At 44.3% G+C, this 13,207-nt stretch overlaps 1 protein-coding gene and 1 long non-coding RNA gene across 7 annotated transcripts in view; one reads left to right on the top strand and one right to left on the bottom strand.

The window, feature by feature from the left end:
* Nucleotides 1–11,156, top strand: part of Znf169 (zinc finger protein 169) — a 20,257-nt gene extending 9,101 nt beyond the window's left edge. For 5 of the 6 annotated variants that reach the window (XM_031358748.1, XM_031358747.1, XM_031358745.1 and 2 more), the window contains exons 3-5: nt 118–244; nt 581–676; nt 8,385–11,156. In XM_031358748.1, coding sequence (XP_031214608.1) covers nt 118–244; nt 581–676; nt 8,385–10,327 — 2,166 coding nt within the window. In that variant the 3' untranslated portion in view covers nt 10,328–11,156. The remainder of the gene's footprint in view (nt 1–117; nt 245–580; nt 677–8,384) is intronic. The other variant, XM_031358751.1, reaches the window with a different exon arrangement.
* Nucleotides 7,781–8,750, bottom strand: LOC116081970. The gene is made up of 2 exons (XR_004115123.1): nt 8,684–8,750; nt 7,781–8,081 (listed from the first exon to the last, which is right to left on the bottom strand). It is a non-coding gene; the product is annotated as an uncharacterized LOC116081970 (long non-coding RNA).
* Nucleotides 11,157–13,207: the final 2,051 nt, after the last annotated feature.

Below are 13,207 nucleotides of genomic sequence, written 5' to 3'. Positions count from 1 at the left end.
GGTGACTGGCTTTAGTCACCGCGTTCCCGCTGCCTTGGTCCTGGGTAGTGACTGAGGCTGGTGACTGGTCTTAGCCAGGCTCCTGCCTTCACGAGCAGGAATGTGCTTTTGTTACAGGCATTAATGGCCTTCCATGATGTAGCTGTGGCCTTCAGCCAGATGGAGTGGGAGCTGCTGAGTCCTGCTCAGAGGATCCTGTACAGGGAAGTGATGCTGGAGAACTATAGCCACCTGGTCTCCCTGGGTAAGGCTGCCTTGTTACCTCTTGGAGGTTATCTGTGGGCATGTTAAACGTCTGTGTAGCAGCCAGCACGTTCTCTTCTTTAGAGTGTCCATGTTTTGCAGTGAAGTGTGTGGGCCGGCACACGTGCATGCTTATGCATGCAGGGACTGGCAGGGTATTTCTAGGGACGATTACCCTGCTTTTGAGCTAGGATCATTCTTTCTTAGAATTCTGATACTCTTTTTCCATCTCTCTACCTCCCTTCTGGGTGTTTGACATCTACAATGGCCTGGGATTCTGTTGGAGCCTCTTTAGCTGCTAGCCTAAGGTCACTTTGGGTTTGTTTCTTGTGACTAGGAATTGCATTTTCCAAACCAGAACTCATCACGCAGCTGGAACAAGGGACAGAACCCTGGAGCGATGGCAGCGGATGCCTTCTGGACCTTTGTCCAGGTAAGAGGGAGACTCTGGGCAGATGAGGATGCGAGGCATTGAGGAGCTTCGCAGACAAGGACGAGGCCCACTCTGACATGCTAAGGGGAGCTCTTCTATAGGCCTCCCAGGGCTCCTCCAGTAAGGTCAGGTAGCACTGTCTCTCTCCCTCCTTCCCTCCCTCCCTCCCTCCATCCCTCCCTCCCTCTCACAGTGGCTAGGAGAAGGCCAAGCTCCCCATAGGGCACCTGATTTCCCTGCTTGGCTTCTGCAGCCCATTTAGGATTTCTTCCCCTGTCCTTGGCTAGTCTTGCTTTTGATCTTCAACACAGTTCCCGCCCTCGAGACCAACTAGGCTCTTCCCACTGAACGCTCCTCATTTTCTGTACTTGACCCAGAAACTGCTGTACATCACACTCAGCCTGTAAATCCCACAGCTTTGTTTTCTTTACGATGGTTTAGTTAATGTGAAGAACTAAGGCAATCTGACAGCCTGTGGTGCTAGGAGCCTATTGTCCACCAGGGGGCAGGCTTGCTCTTTCTCAGACTGTCCAGCTTCCCCACCTCCTTCTCTCTTCACCGTCCATGGCTACCTTTGCCCTTTTATCCACTTCGTGGGCCCTTCAGCATACCGTGTTATTTTGCACGTTTGTAAACTTCTCTATACATAGTATGCAACCCCCAATCCCTGGCAATTAATGTTACCCAACACTTGTGGGACACTTGTGGAAGGATGTAGGAACCATAGCTAGGACTGAAATAGCTGGCCCACATCCATGTGTGGCTTTGAATGACTAGGCTATACCAAACTGTCTAAAGCAGTCAGGAGCATGTGCCCTAGCGGTAGTGTGAGAATTCTTCTGAAACATCCCTAGCAACACAGGGTCCTGCCTGACCCCGTCTCTACGCCTTTTGGGAATCTCATGGGGTTGTAGGTGATTGATAGGAATATCTTCTCACGTGATCTGCACCCTTCTGAGAGTGATGGACTGCTTTAGACATGTGCCCACATTGTAGTTAATTTTTCTTCTGTTACTGATCACAGTCGTAGAATGTCCCCCAAACACTTGGGTCTTTAATTCAATCCACACTAATTTTTATGACTATTAGAATGTACAGACAAATTTCTGCCTGGCTTATCTTTTTCTTTTTTTTAATGAATTTGTCTTCACTTTTACTGACATTTTAAAAAGTGTTTTTGAGATAGGCTCTCACTGTGTGTAGTCTTGGCTGGCCTAGGACCCCCTATGTAGATCAGGTTAACTTTGCACTCACAGAGCTTTGCCTGCCTCTGCCTCTCAAGTGCTAAGATTAAATGTGTGCAGCACCACACTCTTATTTTTATTTTATTATATTTTCCTTCTAAATAAACCATATGGGGGATGTTATGTTTTATATCAAACTTGGACTTTGTAAAAAAAGAATATTACATGAAGATATTAACATCTAATAATATAAAATGCTATTAAGGTATGAGGTATTAAGAAATAAGAGATGGGGGCTGGAGAGATGTCTCAGCACGTAAGAGCACTGACTGCTCTTCTGAAGGTCCTGAGTTCAAATCCCAGCAACCACATGGTGGCTTACAACCATCTGTAATGAGATCTGATGCCCTTTTCTGGTGTGTCTGAAGACAGCTACAGTGTACTTACACATAATAATAAATAAATCTTTAAAAAAAAGATTTATAAAAAAAGATGTAAAAATAAAAAAAGATTAAAAAAAGAAAGAAAGAAAGAAGAGATGTTTTTAAGGTAGAATAAGCTATATTAAAAGTGAAAATTGCTGGGCAGTGGTGGCGCACGCCTTTAATCCTAGCACTTGGGAGGCAGAGGCAGGTGGATTTCTGAGTTCGAGGTCAGCCTGGTCTATAAAGTTGAGTTCTAGGACAGCCACAGCTACACAGAGAAACCCTATCTCAAAAAAAAATATATTTTATTAATTTGAAAATTAATAAAATAAATTAATTTTATTAATTCTCTCTGAGAAATTCATGTATACGTACAATGTATTTTGATCATATTCACCCTCACTTCTTTCCTCCTCCACACAGTTCCCAACTTTATGTCTCCTTTTTCTTTCTTTTTAAAAATAGCCTAGCAAGTCTCATTTGTTTTGCCCATGTATTCATGGGTATGAGGCCATTCACTAGAGTGTGGTAGACCTACTAGGGCCTCAACTTAAAGGAAACCAATTTATCCTTCCCCAAAATCCATCAACTGCCAATATCTCCTTCTTTCTAATCTGTTTTTCCTGATTATAGATGTGTCTGAATTTTCTAGAATTTAGGTAAATTGATTCACACAGGATGTAACTGTCTTCTCTACTTAGCATAATTACTTAGAATTTTATCTATGGGCTATACATCAATAATTCATTTTTGTTGGTGAGTAGAATTACTTCATATTGATAAATCATGATGTGCTTAACTACTGACTTGTATTTGAGTGTTGGGCATAAATATTTCTGGGTATATTTCTTATAAGGCTCAGAGTCTTTTAGCATGAAAGCCAGTTTAGCATGGAATAAAAAATACCATCCTTCATACCAAGAGGCAGGAAATTAAAACTTGAAGATGTCAGTGACATACAGCTGATTAGGTGATAGAGGTGGGGATCGGAGATTAGAATTATCTTTCAGGGCCTAGTGGATGCAGGACTGTGAATTTAGCCCTTGGCTGAGGTAGGAAAATGGCAAGAATGGCAGCCTGGTTACAGAGTGAGTTCAAGGTTAACCTGAACAACTGTGAGACCTTCAAAATAAAAGGGGCATAGTTCATAGATAGAGCATTTGCCTAGCACGAACAAGACCTTAGGTTCAGTTCAGAATTTTCACCCTATTACATATACTCTTAAAACAAATAAGAGAGTATATAAAAAATATCAGCAAAGAAATATTTTATATAAAAATAAATCTGCAGTTGTGTTACTGAAATATACAACAGAAAATGTAAGCTTATTGGATGGGCTTAGCTATAGAGTTGGAATAATAGGATGGAATCAGTGAGTTTGTTTTATGTTTTAAGACAGGGTCACATTCTGTAGCCCTATCTGGCCTTGATCTCATAGGGATCCACTTGCTCTGCCTCCTGAGTGGTAAGATTAAATATGTGCACCACTACATCCAAGTGGAATCAGTAAATTTGATTCCAGAACAATAAAATATCATAAATCTGAACAAAGAAAGAAAATAGCCTGAAAAAAGAGTGGTTTCAGAGACGTGGGAAAAGAAAAAGAAACAGCACTTATGTCATTAGAACCCAAAAAGGATACTGAAAAATATTTGATAAGTCGTGGTTGAAAACTTATTAAAAGATAAACATACAGATACAAGAAGCCATAGAAACATTAAATAAACATGTATGCATAAACACTAAGACACAATTCTGGAAACTAAAAAAGAGGGGAAAGGCCTGGAAGGCAGCCAGTGGGGGGAAATACCTTGCCTATAAAGGAGTTTTCATGTAAACCAACTAGGCCAATGAGGACATGGCAAAGATTTTTCTCAAGCGCTGAAGAGGTTGTAAATTTTATACCTAGCAAAACTATCACTGAGAAATGAAAGTGATTCATTGACACTAATAGAAATAGTTTGTGACACATATGTTAAACTATAGGTAAGGAAATCCTTCAAAGAGAAGGAAATGGTAAAAGAGGTAATCTTGCTCTCATCCCCAGTACCGAAAACCAACTAACCAACTAACCAACCAACCAACCAACCAACCCACTCCCAAACTACATCATCAACAACCACCAACCAACCAACTAAACCCCCAAATCATAACAAGAACAAATCATTAAAAAAAAGAGAAGTCATAGCATAAGAACATTAGAAAGAAGAAAAAATGATTTTAAGAGTACAAATATGACTCTACAGTAGAATGCTCTTTACATCTAAGATTTTTGCAGTCATATTGATGATTAAATCAAATTTTTACCTTAACTACAATTTTTTTAAAAAGTATGATAAATAAGAATATAGAAGATAATAAGACCTAAACAAAGGTAATGTTTTCTGTACTTCAAGCAGTAAAATGTTAATAAGTGTACTGGGGTACCTTCCCTCTGGGCTTTGTGCCTTGTGTGTTAGGTTTAGAATATTTTTATTCTACCATTAACAGAAGGGAGAGAGGGATAATGGGCACCTAGTTAATCACAAACTAAGAAGGCAGAAACCATTAATTCTCAAGGCTCACAAATAGTCCTCTTGGACTTGCTCTGCCCTCAGGCTCACAGGGCCAATGGCCAGGTCCCCCACCAGCTTGTGGCAGGGGTTCTAGTCCCAGTATTCTGCCAAGCCCCATCCATACCATCAGCCAGGAGGAGAATGGCATCTCAGAACCACTGTGGTCCCCTTCCCTTTGAAGCCAGCGTGGAGGACCACTTTCTCCCATAGTTTGTGGACTCTGCCTCTGTGGTGGAAGTGACATTGATTTGATTTTGGGTCATTCTTCACTTTTGTGAAGCACAGTGTATGTTTACATCAAAATAGCTCTGGTTTACATCAAAATAGCTCTACAAAAATAAGTGAAATATTGAACCAAATTAGTAAGTAAATAGACAATTCTTAAGAAATACAAGTGAGCAGTAAATGTGTGAGGAAGTGTTCAACATCTGTAACCACAAGCAAGCTGCCAATTAAAGCTGCTCGATATTCCATCTCACCCCCATCAGAATGATTATCATCAGGAAAACAAAAAATCTGCAAATTCTAGTGAAGATGCGGGGTTAGGAGAGGGAGACAGGAACCCTCCATGTTGCCAGTGAAAATATAACAAATGCAGTGTCTATAGGAATCAGCATGACAGGTCCTCAAGAAACTAAAAATAGAACTCTTCCCCCTCCCCCGTCTGTGTGTGTGTGTGTGTGTGTGTGTGTGTGTTTTGAAAAATTGGGGAATTGGAATAGATTTGATAAGAAAGCAGAAGATGTAAGGAAGGAAGAACCAGCTAGAGGGTGAGAGGGAGGTAGTAGGGGAGTGAGCAGTGTGGGTATAATGACATAATGTCTGAAGGTGCCATGATGAAAAACCCCAACTTAAAAATACTGCACTATTAAAAACCCAAGTTCTTCTGTCCAGAGCTTTAGAGTCTGAGAAGCACAGCAGCCTCTCCTCACTTTATCCTAGTTTTCTGGTCTCTCTTGGTCTCAACTGGCTGTGTTTCTGGTGCCCTAATCAATCCCAGGTGTGTTGCAGGCTCCTGTAGTTGTGGGTGATTAGCCACAAAAGACTGTCTAGTGACACTCTTTACTGTTCACTTCAAAACAAGCTTCCGCATCTTTCCAACATGCAGCTGAGAAGTTCCCTTAACTCTTCAATGAACTTCTTGCATTCTCCACCAAGTGGTCAGGTCAGCTGAGCTGCAATTGTGACACTGTGCTTGGACATCCCCGCTAGACGTCTCACTGCATGAGCACTACCCTTCCACAAAACTGGAGAGACTTGTTTTCCATGTCTCTTACCAACACTCTCTTTAGTAGTAATCTAGGCCCTTTTTAGCATGCATATAACAACACTCCTTGCCTCTGTTAGCCAGTTCTGAAGCAACTGCCACATTTTTTCCATGTGACCAAAACATCTACTTGTTGGTACCAAAATCTGTTTTTCTTCAGAAAGACAGCCACCGTACCAGTAGGGTAGAAGTGTTCCTAGCACAGAGAATTAGTTCACACAGTTTTGGAGGCTGACAATCCTCATGATTTGCAGTCAGCAAGCTGGGACTCTGCGTGGGGTGATGCAGATCCAGCCCAGAGGCTCGTGGGCCAAAGCTTTTGCTTGATTTGGGAAACCGAGGAACTCTTTCTACGTGGGGAAGTCCTCAGGCAAAGCATTCCCTGAAGGGAAGCTCAGTCGTTAGCCCTATTCAGCCTGTGCTTGATGGGATGAGAGTCAATGATGTTAAAGAAGGCAAGCTCAGTTGCTTTCAGTTTAAATTTGCTACACTACTACTCTGCCAAGTGAACTATGAGGGCAAACATCTTTATTAGGAGCCACACCTCTCCTGTAAGGTCAATGATTGCTTGTGCTTAGATCAGTCACCACATTAACACAAGACACACAGCAGTTACCCTGCTGCTGAAAATACCCAAAAAGATAAATGGTAAACGTGATTAGTATTTATGGCCAAGTGGGGATGTTCATCAGCCAAAGCACAGGCATCTGTTTCTCCCTTCCAGATCACAGGCAGGTAGTCGGCGGTGTCTACTTAAACTTCAGCTGGGAAGCTCCAGAGCTCCAGTGTGTGTGGACGTGTTGTTCGATGCTAATTATTGAACCCAGGGCCTTGTATATTGCCAAGCGTGTGCTCCACTACTGAGCTGTGAATAGCTGATAGCTAGAAATGCAAACAACTGCCAAGAGTTGTATTAATACTGGCAAACTAGCTTACCAGAGTAAATCAGAGCTCAGTGAGCCAGCTTAGAACACATTTCCTTATGAGAAACTGCCCACAGTAGGACCAAAGCCCAAACTCTCACAGTTCGGAAGGCCATGAGGAATAGCATTAGTAATTGTCAAGAAGTCCATTCCACCAGCAGGAGCACCTAGAGAGCAAGTGTACTGAATAGTTTCCTTAGGAGAAAAAACAGTGGGACTCAGGAGTTAGGAAGAGAGCTTCATGGTGGTTACCCGTAAAAGGCTCCACAGTATGTGCTTTAGACTTAAAGGATGTCTTCTTTGTTGTAATGACTCCTCCTCGGTGTGAAAGTAGTAGTAAGTGGGGCACTAATAATTGAGTGTGGTCCAACAACCATCTTTAAGCAGTTGGCAGACCTATTGAAGATGCTTCATAAAATATGTCTCCTCTGTATTGGTCAGCAAGAATCAAATAGGTCTAGAAAGGCTGGACTTTCTGAGTCCTCAGTGAGACCTCATCAATATATATATATTTTTTTATAATCAGCTCCAAGTAGGTAAGAACCAATTGAGCCGGGCAGTAGTAGCCCACGCCTTTAATCTCAGCACTTGGGAGGCAAAGGCAGGTGGATTTCTGAGTTCCAGGCCAATGTGGTCTACAGAGTGAGTTCCAGGACAGCTAGGGCTACAGAGAAACCCTGTCTTGAAAAAAACAAAAAAAACAAAAAAACAACAACAACAAAAAAGAAGAAGAAACAAAAAACCAACTGCAGTGGAACAGGTATATTGATTTGACATCTCCTAGGCAAGTCCTGTTATTACAGGGAAACACTTAAGAAAATCCAAGAGACTCTTGGATTAATTAGGTCATGAGAATCAGATTTCTTTAAGGACTCAAAGGCAGAGGCTATGGCATCCTGCTTCACTGCTGAATCCCTGTTTTCTGATAAGATAATCACAGCTTATCTTCCTGGTTTGCTTTATGGGTGAGGGAGCATTCAGTAGAATATCACACATGGACCTCTTGTACTGCCTCTCCCATTTGGGGGACGACTTGAAACTTAGTCACTTCCTACAGAACAAAGAAAACCACTGAAGAAATTTGTAATACCTTGATGGAGTAAAAGTGAGTATTTGTGGATATTCATGTCAGTTTTAGCAGTTCTAATTGTTTTAGCTTACAGAGCTGACATTACCAATAAGGCTCTTCAGTGTTTTAGTTTTCCTTTCAGAGCTGTGGGAAGGCCGTTTGCGGTAGAGTATGGAAGACAGATGTAAAGGGAGTGTTTGTTACGAACATCTGAGGAATTACTGTTGGGGAAATGTTCCTACTGACAAGGCACTTCTGTGATTCTGACCCCTGCTTTCTCTCTAGCAGAACCCAGGACAGATTTAGAGCCCTGTCTCTCCTGCCCGATATCCTTTGCTAGTCCTGAAGTCCTCAGGGTGTGTGTGCTGAATGGACCTCCCTCTCAGACTTTCCCAAGCCCACCAGCAGGGAGCAACTCCCAGTCAGACGCTCCAGGCTGTTCTAGCAATGAAGGAGGTCAAGAGAGAGACAGCAGCGATGCTCTGTTGCAGAGCACAAGTCCAACAAGGATTCTGAAGACGTTCTTTAGCCCATGTCAAGGTCAGGCAGCATACTGGGGTGAAGGCGACAGTAAACAAACCGACCTTGGCCTGGCCCCTGAGGAGGCAGTCACAGTGCTGAAGGGACCCGATGAATCAGCATCTGGAGCTGTCATACATGGAGCGTTTCCACTAGGGCTTAATGATGTCACAAACCTGTTCAGCCCTCAGAAGCATCGCGTATTTCCTGACTGCGGAGGGGGCTTTTGCCAGAGTTCAGACCTCATGCAGCTCCAGAGAATGGATGGAGTGGAGAAGCCTTACTCGTGCTTGGAGTGTGGGCACCAGTTCGCTCAGAAGGCTTCTCTCACGGTCCATCAGAGGAAACACTCCGGCGAGAAGCCACATGTGTGTGGGGAGTGTGGGCGAGGCTTCATGTATGTATCCTCCCTCAACAACCACAAGAAGATTATTCACTCTGGAGAGAGCCCCCTTGTGTGTCCGGAGTGTGGGCGTGGCTTCCGCCAGAAGATCGACCTCCTCCTCCACCAGCGGACTCACCAGGATAAAAAGCCCTTCGTGTGTCCTGAGTGTGGGAGGGGCTTTTGCCGGAAGGCCTCACTTCTGCAACACCGATGGTCACACTCGGGCGACAACCCCTTCATATGCTCGGTGTGTGGGCGTGGCTTCAGGCTGCTCTCCAGGCTCCTCACTCACCAGGTCACACATTCTGGGGAGAAACCGCACGTTTGCCCTGAGTGCGGGCAGCGCTTTGGCCAAAAGGGTACGCTCATGAGACATCTGAAGACACACACAGGGGAGAAGCCTTTCGTGTGTCGCCAATGTGGCTGGAGTTTCACCCAGAAGGTCAACCTCATTAGGCACCAGAGGATTCATACAGAGGTAAAACCTTTCCTGTGCCCCGAGTGTGGACGAGCCTTTGAGTTTAAGTCGCTCCTCACCAGACACCGGAAGACGCACACCGGGGAGAAGCCCTACGTGTGCCCCCAGTGTGGTAAGGGGTTTAGCCAGAAGTTCAACCTCATTGGGCACCAGAGGGTTCACTCGGGGGAGTTACCTTTTCTGTGCCCCGAGTGTGGGCGTGCGTTTGTAAAGCAGTCCATGCTCATCCGACACCAGAGGACCCACGCAGGGTGGGAGAAACCTTACCAGTGTCCCGAGTGTGGAAGAACCTTTGAGTTTAAGTCGCTCCTCACAAGACACCAGAAGATACACACGGGGGAGAAGCCTTATGTGTGTCCCCAGTGTGGCAGAGGGTTTAGCCAGAAGTTCAACCTCATTGGGCACCAGAAGACGCACACGGGGGAGAAGCCCTATGCCTGTCCCCAGTGTGGCCAGCGCTTCAGGCAGAAGTTTAACCTCGCTAGGCACCAGAGGATTCACACAGGGGAGAAGCCATTCCTGTGTGCTGAGTGTGGGCGAGCATTTGGAAAGAAGGTGTCTCTCATTAGACACCAGAGGACTCACGGAGAGGAGAAGCCTTATCAGTGCTCCGAGTGTGGTCGAGCTTTTGAGTTTAAGTCTCTCTTCATCAGACACCAGAAGACACACACGGGGGAGAAGCCCTATGTGTGCCCTGAGTGTGGCAAGGCTTTTAGCCAAAAGTTCAACCTCATTGGGCATCAGAGGAGCCATACAGGGGAGAAACCTTACCTGTGTCCCCAGTGTGGGCGTGCCTTTGCTTTTAAGTCGCTTCTTACCAGACACCAGAGGACACACTCCAAGTAGAACCTTTTTCTGTTTTTTAAACAGCATGTGTGGGTAGGTACTGGATGGGATGCCATACCTCACTTCTGACCAGAGGATCCAGTCTAGTCCATAGAGAAGCCATTGATTCGGGCATGGCTTTGGCTCTAACTCTGCCCTCATTAGACATCAGCAGACCTACTCTGGCAAGAAGCCCTAAGTGCGGGCATTGTGGGCGTGGCTTCAGCTGGAAGTTTCACCTCCATAGACATAGGAAGACCAAGTATGGCCATCAACTCCTAGCCTGAGAGGCGCTTGCCTGACCTGTTTCTTCTTTTCCCCAGGAGCACGCAGCTGGCAGAAATCACTAGTGAATGTTCCCAGAAATGGAGTAGGGGGAAAGTCCTTGCTTGCTCGTGAAATCATTGGTTTATGGTTTACTGTCTTCAGTTAGCAGTATCTGTTAGTTTTCTAGGGCTTCCTAATAAAATACCCCAGACTGTAGAGCTCAGGCAAAAGAAATGTACTTTGCCATATGGAGTCTATGGAGTCGAGAAGTCCTCTATCAGACTGGCTCCCGTGTTGCTGTGACTACACCTCCTGTTAGCGGGTGGATGGCTTTCCCACGTGCTATGTACCTACAGGTCCGTCCATCCTGTATATACTTGGTGCCTCTAATGCTGGATAGGACCGCAGCCGGTGACATTGTTTAACCTTGATTAGATGTCCTGCCTCCAATTCCCGTCATACTAGAGGCAAGGCATGGCTATTCATGCTGTGGGGGTAGGATTCCCAGCATCCTCAGACCTCACATCCTTAACTCTTCAGCATCAGCTCTAAATTGAAAATCTCTTAATACAAATATCTAAATCAAGTATGGGTGAGGATATAGTTCCAGTTCACCTGTAAGCCATATTTCCATTCACATTCCTATGAAATCAAACATGGAACTTGCTTCCAAAATCCAATGACTATAGACAGTCACAGGTTAGATATTCCTTTTCAGAAAGGGATACATCAGAAAGATCTGAGCAGCGATGGGTCCTAGTGTCCAGCACTAACCTAGCAAGGCAAATTCTATGGGACCTTAAGTCTCAGGAGTACTGTTGACTCAGTGTTCTGCCCCCTGGCTCACAGGACTGTGAAGCAGCATTATTTTCCCAGCCCTGAGGGTCAGCTTTACACATTTGACCTCACTCCAGACTTGATCTCTCTGGGCCTCTGGCCAGGGTTTGAGACCACATTTTCCTCTTTTCTCTTCTCTTCTCTTCTCTTTTTCTTTTCCCCTTCCTATCCCTTTCCCGCTTTTCCCCTTCCATTCCCTTCCCTTCCTTCCTCCCTCCCTTCCTTTTTTTTTTCCTTTTGGTGTTTTGAGACAGGGACTCTGTTATATAGCCCTGGTTGTCTTGGAACTCAATATGTAATCCAGGCTGGTCTCAAACTTAGAGATCCACTTGACTATCTACTGTGTGCTGGGCATGAGAGCTCCTCCCTTTTCTTGAAGATGAACAACACACTTACAGCTTGGAGCTCCACTAGTCTTCTCTTTAAAATCTCTGAAGTCCAAAAATCTGTCTTCATTTTGCCCCAGTCTCTTTAAAGCTCTCTGTCCCCAGGGCTAGAAGAGATGGCTAATTAACTCTGGTTCACACTCATGCTAATCTCTGTTGAAAAGGGTTTCCTTCCAAATACACACTTTTGTGATATTTTTTGTTTTGTCTTTACAATGTGAATAAGGGGAGAATTTTCTAAATTTTTTGCTCAACAATTCCCCCAGTTTATCTCTGTCCTCATGTTTTGCCAGATGCAGTAAGAGCAAATAAGGCCACACTTTGATCATCTGTGTAGAAATTTCATCTGATTATTTTGTACTTACATTTTTTAAAATGCCTCCATTTGGGGGTATCAAGACAGCACAGAAGTCTGAGGATCTGAGTTTGATTCCTAAAATCCACATAGAAGAAGAGACCCAACTCCACAGCACTATCCTCTGACCTCCACATGAGCTGTGGCATGAGTAACCTCAATAAACTCCAGACCCGATCCATAATAATGACAAACACTCCATTCTATAAAACACTAGAATTCAGTTCAGCCAGGTTCCTTATCACTGCACAGCAAGGATACTGTAGTTGGACTTTTCTACTTTGGGGTTCTCTTTCTACCTTTTATCCCCAGGTTTCATCCCTATCACTAGATAGGGGGGAGAGAGAGAGAGAGAGAGAGAGAGAGAGAGAGAGAGAGAGAGAGAGAGAGAGAGAGAGAGAGAGAGAGAGAGAGAGAGAGAGAGAGAGAGAGAGAGAACTGTATAATTTATTTCTTTAAGCACTACTACTGCACCCAATCTCCCAGAATGACCACCAACTCCACCTATCAGGACTTACATTTATATACCTTCTGAAAAATTCCCAGAATTCCAAACATCACACAACTGCAGAAACTATCTGCTGCTGGCAAAACCACACCTCTGCTAGAGCAGGAGGCAAATCACAGTCACCTGCTGTGAAGCAGCCCCACATCCCACACCTGGGATTAAAATGAAAACATATTTCTGTGTTTGTTAAAGACCAAAGATTCCAGAGTTCTCACTCCAGGATACCAGTTTTTAAATTAGGCATACCTGATTCCTGCCAGAGACCTCATCAGAATCACCTTACATGTGCACCTCAAATGGGGTCTAGCCGCTCTACGCATTATACAGTTCCAAGACACTAACACATTTTGAGGTTTGTTATGACAACGCCTCTTGGTTCTAAAATCTGTATTAGCTAGGCTTGCCATAGTACTTGGCTGGTTCCTTCTTTTCCCTTTTCCCATTCTTTCCCACAACCCCATATTTTCCAATTTTATTTTATTTTTTGAGACAGAGTCTCAAGCAGCACAGGAAGGCCCTGACCTGACCATGTAGCTAAGAGAGGACTT

The sequence above is a fragment of the Mastomys coucha genome, unplaced genomic scaffold, assembly GCF_008632895.1.
Source record: "Mastomys coucha isolate ucsf_1 unplaced genomic scaffold, UCSF_Mcou_1 pScaffold7, whole genome shotgun sequence".
Lineage (NCBI taxonomy): Eukaryota > Metazoa > Chordata > Mammalia > Rodentia > Muridae > Mastomys > Mastomys coucha.
This window is presented reverse-complemented; position numbering and strand designations above follow the sequence as displayed.